The sequence below is a fragment of the Cuculus canorus genome, chromosome 7 (assembly GCF_017976375.1).
Source record: "Cuculus canorus isolate bCucCan1 chromosome 7, bCucCan1.pri, whole genome shotgun sequence".
In the NCBI taxonomy this organism is placed as follows: Eukaryota; Metazoa; Chordata; class Aves; order Cuculiformes; family Cuculidae; genus Cuculus; species Cuculus canorus.
Genome location: NC_071407.1, coordinates 19,414,838 through 19,421,662, shown reverse-complemented (window position 1 = coordinate 19,421,662; position 6,825 = coordinate 19,414,838). Strand labels below are relative to the sequence as shown.

The following is a 6,825-nucleotide window of genomic DNA, read 5'->3' as shown; positions in this document are numbered from 1 at the left end:
TGGGATTTGGTTGGGGTTTTTGGGGTTTTTTTTTTTTTTTTTTTGAATGGTTTAATGAGCAAGCTAAATAGCTGTAAAATTCAGAGCAGGTTCTCAAAAAGTTCACTGTCCCTCGGGCATGCATGTGTATCTGTTGCTGTGCAGAAGGGGCAATGAATTCTGAACAACCACCTACTTCCTATGGGAGGGAGCTGTGAACAGAGCTCAGTTACACAAAGAAAGACACCAAAGACTTAAAACTAGTTACAAAGTAGAGCTGGCCACTGGCAGATCTTGCAGACCAACATCCAGGAGGTACTCCAGACTGCATCTTCTCTTCAACTCCCTTATAGTCTCTTAAACTCTCTTATAGTCTTCTCAGGCCTTGATCAGTGTTTAAGTGGTATTAAAATGTCAACTCTCTCATACTGGTAGGCAGCAAAAAATTGTGTCTCCTAATTTCAGTAGACATGCAGCTGTTGGACAGAATCTCATCCTCTCCCTGAATCAGCATATGCTTCTTAAGGCCACTGAGACGATTAAGAAATTGGAATGTCTGTCATGTAAGGAGAAGCTGAGAGAGCTGTGGTTGTTCAGTGTGGAGAAGAAAATGCTTTGGGTGACATCTTCTAAATATATACAAATTCATAAATGGGAGGAAGTAAGGGAGTAAAAAAATTCAAGAAGGTGGAAGCAGACTCCTTGTAGTAGTGTCCACTGACAGGACAAGGCACAGTGGGCACAAACTGAAATGCAGGAAATCCCGTTTAAGCATCAGAAAAAAATCCTTTTTTTTTTACTTTAATTATAGTCAAATATCTGAACAAGTTGCCTAGACAGGTCATAGAGTCTCCATCCTTGGAAGTACTCAAAACCCAGCTGAACATAGTCCTGAGCTCTAGATAACAATGCTCTGAGTTATGGGGTTTAGACTTGATTCTCTCCAGAGGTTTCTACAATCTCTACTATTCTGTGGTTTTGTGGTTCTGTGTTTCAGTGTTAATTGTTCCATGCTAGTGGGTATGGAGAAGCATGAATGAAGTATAAGGTCCTGTTATTCCTGGTGTGCGTTAAGTAAAGGACAAAGACAAGAGAAATCACACCATACTACGGAACACTCTTCTGGTTTCACAAGCTTATTTCTAAACTTACGGTTACATTAATGCAAGATTATATGCAAATCACACTTTATTTTTACATATATCTTTTTAAGTTCTGTGTCTTTCCATCACACACATTACTGCATATTTAAAAGATCAATCTAATAGTGGACTGTCACCCTCAGCCTGCTTTGCCTGCAAGGGTGAGCTCTTTTCAGTGTAGAAATCTCAGCTGGAATCTGTTTTTTGTAATATTACAGTAATATTCAGTGATCTTTGCAAGCATTAGGCAGGCAGCCTTCATGTTGAGCCCAGCTTTGTGATTTAACAACTGTGAGAAATACCATTGTTCTTCCCTTGTAACTCAGTACCTGGAGGTGATGTAAGAAAGGCACTCAGACTATGTCAAATATCCTGTGAAGGAAGAGAGTATAATATAGACAAACTTATGTCAGGAACTCCAAGTACTGTAGTACCAAACAGGCATCTAACTCAGGCACAGCACACCATGCAGACCCTGTCTGTGGAAGGGTTACCCTGTTTTGGTAATTTGAATTATTATAGGATTTTCTCACAAAAAAAACCAACTGCATTTGGCATTTCTATGTCCAACAGAAAGAAGGTTCACATGAGAACTTCTTGCTGCACTTTTAGGTAAGGGCAAGGACTCACAGATGGCATATTTAGCAGTACCAAGTGGGAGCTGCCTACAGGCTCTCTGATACAATCAACTACGTACATCTATCCTGCGGCTAAGAGGAATTCACAGCACAACACAGGCCTAAAGGCTAAGCTCTATGTGCAGCACAGCACATGCTTGGGCCTACCCAGGTTAACTGTTATCTGGATCATATTCCTCAACGTGCAAAGGTCAGGATCGTTGCACTGAGATATGTGACATGATCTCCAGTCCTCATTTGCAACATACTTGACAAAAGAAAACAGTTCACAGCGATTATCTTGGACTAAACATACCCCAACCCAACTGGATTCAGCTCCTCACAGTGTTTCACAAAACCAGTTCTTGTAAAACTGCAGGAGGATTTCCTGTTACTCACAATTTTCAGTAAATGAAAACCAGAAAGTGCTTCTTTCCAAGAGCACCCATGGTTTAAGGTCAAGACCAAGTTTATCCATAGGTTAGGCTCTCAACAGATTTGCACAGATCCCGTCAAACTTCTAGATACCCTTTCCTGAGACGAGATGAGTACTTAATTATCCTTAGTTTAAGGATCTGTAGGACCCACAGCACTATGACTACATAGTTGTCAGCAGCATGCAGCTCCTGCCTGGCCAGGCAGGCACTTGCCAGGCTGGAGCAAGAGTGCTGCATTCTGCCAAGCCCGTCTTAGTAACGCTTTTGAGTGAACCTCAGTGAAAGTTGATACAGTGGTTCTGTGCCAATGGCACGAGTGATTAATCGTGATGAATGCTGCCGCAGTAGCGATTTGCCCATAGGTGGCAGTATTAGCTGTTCTTTTGCAATATTAGTGGCATTTGCATTTACTGCAATTGTTCAATCACAGAAGATTCTGCTGGTCAGTAAGACCATCAACTCCAAACAAAGAGACAGTTATAGAACACTTACTGACTCATCTTTCAGGCGTTCTAAGAAAATTAAAAGGAAGCCTGGTTATATTAGTGCAAGTTGTAAAATTACAAGTTGGTACTTTAAGAAGCCAATCATTCAAACTTGGCAATGTACTTGTAGCCAGTAGCACCCATTTTGGTATATGCAGATATTTTAAGATATCTTACATCTGCAAATGGGGAATCAGAATACCTGGAGCCACCAACCCTCCTGAGTTCATGGAACTGAATGATTATGTTGAAGATGTAGACATTCCCCACTATTCACTTGTGATTTTGTATCTTAATAGCTATGAGATGGTTGTTCTTGCTGTACTCACTTTTAAATGGAGATAAATGTTAGGTGTGAAAAACTTAGCAGCAGTCTCAATGCCAGTAAAATAGTTGCTTCCACGGGGTATGATGACAAGACGTGCTGTTCCGTGGACAGAGCTGCTGTTTGAGGACAGAGTAGCACTGACAAGGTTTTGTGCTTCAGTATGAATCTGAGGACTAGCGGATGTGTGTATTTGGAGTGCTTGTTATGGCAGGCACTGCCTCAAATTAATTCCTGGGGTTTTTTTGCATTAGTGCAGCAGCTTGTTCTGATCGGTGACCAGGTGGTAGAGTAACACAATTTAGAAGTACAAACAGTGTTCTCAGTGCCACTTCTGAAGCAAGCAGTGTGACTATAGGCACAGAGCCTTATGTTCTGTACCATAATACACATCTGGCATGCTAGGATGTGTGCAAGTTCCAGTCAGATCACTTTATATGCTAAATAATTTCACATTAGAAATGGGCCAGAGCAGTACGATCCTATTTTCTGACTGAGGAAAGACACTTCTGTGTGAAAGCACATTATCAGAGCTTATATCATCTGGCATTAGTTCCCAAGTTTTCCAAAAACTCTATAGACCTTGACGTGTAGTTTAGCTACGCTTTTAGCTCAGTTGCCCCATCTGTGAAGGATACAAGTCTACTCCAGCAGTGCAGTGTAAAAGAAGAAACCTGTGAGGTGCAGAAAATCCTGTATGAATGGTTTGGCTTATTCAGGACGCCTGCAGCAGAGCTCAAAGTTGAATCCCTGAATCCTGTCTTTAGAGGGGAAGCTGAGAATAGGTGGTTCTTCAGCATCTCCAAGACAGCATATAGAACAGTCATACCTGCTAAGCACTTTCTGGTGATGGCTCATTGTTTATTTCTCCAAACATGGTATCTGTTGTTGGAAGAAGCTGTGCCTATCATTTCAGCTCTCTCCTCCTCAGAATTTATCTGCTGTATACAATGACTAACAGCAGCGGAGCTCACTGAGCAGCACTAGTACTGAGGTGACCAGCCTTTAGCTTCAAGCACCTGCAGAAACCTTGCAAGCCTGCGTTTTTCTTAAAATGTCAGGTTGTGGATTGAGAGACGTGCTCTGGGACTGTGACAGATGCAGCCCTGCCACCCAGCATGCAGTAAATTCCATCTACCTGGCTCTGCACAAAGTTGGTTTGAGAGACTTTGAAATTTTCTGTGGATAAATGGTTGTTTGTTATTTAGCAGATTACAAAATATCTGGAAGGACAGTTCTGTTTTGTTTTATACTGCTAGCAGCATTAGAGACTGGATCTGTGTAAAAGTGTGTCATCCAAAACAAAGTTCAGTCTGAGCGAGGGTGTCATTATGGGGATCTTAGAAGTGTTCAGTTACTGTATTCCTAGAGGATAAGAACATGGCATATGGTACAACGTCTCAGAGTTCAGTAACACCTGCTTTGAGAGAATGTACAAAAGGTACTGTCATCACAAAATCTCTCCTCTAAAGGAAGTTTAAATATAAGCCCAAATTAATAACAGATTATTTTTCCCATCACTCTTACTGGTTAGTAGTTAAGTAGCACAGCTGCATTTTCATATAAAAAAATTGACCTGAAACGCAATTCAGTGTTTTCAGAAATTTTTTTACTATCCCTGTAAACCAGGAAAAAATTCTGTCAAACAGCAAACACTTCTGTTGAACAAAGATGTTGCATAAATGAGGAGGAACAAATAATGCCATAAAGATTATCTTCTAAATCCAGAATTCTTGTTCTAAACCACAGAAAAAAACACCTTTGTGTAAAATACCGGAATCTTTTCATTGAGAAGATTTGTAAAGTTTTTGTGATACAAAAAGTGAATTGTGCATTCGTGTGCAGTGTAATGCATTCATTGCATAGTCATAATTAAAATCAAAGTAAAAGGCCAAATATCAAATGAAGGTTAAAAAAAGTTATGAATAAAAATTTGGCTGATGACACTTGACAAACTGTACAAATAGTTCTTTATATCCAACATAGAGATAGTAAATGCAGAATAGATGGAGAGTGATGCTTCTGGGAAGGCTCAAATTCAATGAATTTAAGACAAAACATTGAGTTCTGTTTATGTTTATATCAATATAAGTCCAGGGTTACTCCACTAATTTAGGGTTACTCTGGATCTTTATAAATATGTTTTAAATTAGCATCTGGCTCACATAATACATTTCATTTCCATCTTTTCCTGACTTGCAGCAGATTATCTGAGGTCATAAGAGAAAAGGGCCTTGGCCTTAATTGTAATTATATGACAGTGGCTTTTTCTAAAAGTCATATTTTTAACTTGTATTTAATCCCTCATTATTTCTGAATCATAAACCTCTAATTCATACGGAAAATAAACAGCTATTTTATTCTTGTTTCTACTGTAGTTTTATATCCAAGTGTCTCAATATTTTCTCCTTTCCTGAAATCAAAGAAGATTTAAAAATATGTACAATTCAATTAAATAAATGCTGTTATAATTTCGTGTGTTTAAAATTTACTCTTTCAATGCACATCTAAGAACTTCACTTCCATATATATCACCTTCTAGTTAAAGGACTTAGAAGTGGTACTATAGAAACAAGTACAATCTTACAAACTTGAACAGAAATCTGCTCAAATCCACTCAAACTCACACTAGCAAAAACTTTTTTTGCAAGAGAAGTAAACTGTACAGAGAGTTATTTCTTCCAATTTAAAGATCTGATTCAGCCCCTACAGAAACTAGTGGGGCTTCCCATAGATTGATTCAGATTCTAGATAAAAATTACAAGATAGTCATGGAAAGGATCAGGGGAAGATTAAATGTATATATGTGCCACAATGCACACACTGTACTTTCATCTGGCTAAGTATTGCATTCCTTTTTACATGGATGCAGAATGAAAGAACACTGATGCTATCTACAGCTATTCATATTGCTGGGAAAAAGTAATATTCCATTCAATTATTAGAACACTCTTCTTGCTTTGAAGACAACCAACTAGGGTTTAAAGGCATCCTATTTTTCTGTCAGTTTCTTGATTTAAGATGTCTAGTGACAGTGGTATAAGTTCCTGGGCTGGAGCGATGACTGGAAATTACTCTACATTGTTCAAGCAACCAAAAGTAAACTCCTTCCACACAAAAGTGTCACCTCTGTAGAAAATACTCATTTGCAGTCCAGAAGCCAGTAGTGCACAACAATGTGTAAGAGACAACTAATCTCCCTCAAACCCAGTATATTTTACGTCTTTATAGCTTCCCTCTGGAAAGTAAAGCTAATTCCAAAGGCTGCTATCTCCTTGTCACTGTCCCAAAATATTTTTGTAACAATCAATATGTTATTAATCAGAACACAGAAATTGTCCATGGCAATTTATCAGCAGTGTTGCAGAGCTGGCTGGCTGTTTCTCCAAATTGTGAGCCAAAATTGAAATTACTTACCCAGGACATGTTAAGCAAGGTCTTGAAATGACTTAGAAATTAGGGTAATCTAACAAAGCATGTAATACAACACTTGTCTTTACTGGCTTGACATCTCTTTAAAGCGACTGCTGAGTGGTCCCTGGAGTCCAAGGGGAATAGCAACAGGGAAGAATCATATTGCGGTCAGTAGGAATCCATTGCTTGAAGGTTCTGAAGGACTTCCAGCACAACTTCATAACAGAATAAATACTCATCCTGTATGCAGAGACAACAATGTGAAGCACCAGATTATGTTCAACATAAATTCTAGACAAAGAAGGATGGACTGGCTGAAGTGCTATTTATAACATCAACAGCTTTGTAACATGGATACAAACACTTAAGACCATCCATGTTCTTTTTGTTCCAACAGTTGTAAAAGTTCAGGAACACTTTCTTGTT

General features: G+C 39.0%; 1 protein-coding gene across 8 annotated transcripts in view; it reads right to left on the bottom strand.

Annotated features, from left to right (window-relative positions):
* Window positions 1-961: 961 nt before the first annotated feature.
* FRMPD2 (FERM and PDZ domain containing 2) overlaps window positions 962-6,825 on the bottom strand; it is a 75,230-nt gene continuing 69,366 nt past the window's right edge. For 6 of the 8 annotated variants that reach the window (XM_054071621.1, XM_054071622.1, XM_054071625.1 and 3 more), the window contains one exon: window positions 963-6,639. In XM_054071621.1, coding sequence (XP_053927596.1) covers window positions 6,568-6,639 — 72 coding nt within the window. In that variant the 3' untranslated portion in view covers window positions 963-6,567. Of the gene's footprint in view, window positions 6,640-6,825 lie in introns of all 8 variants that reach the window. The other 2 variants (XM_054071624.1, XM_054071627.1) reach the window with 2 other exon arrangements.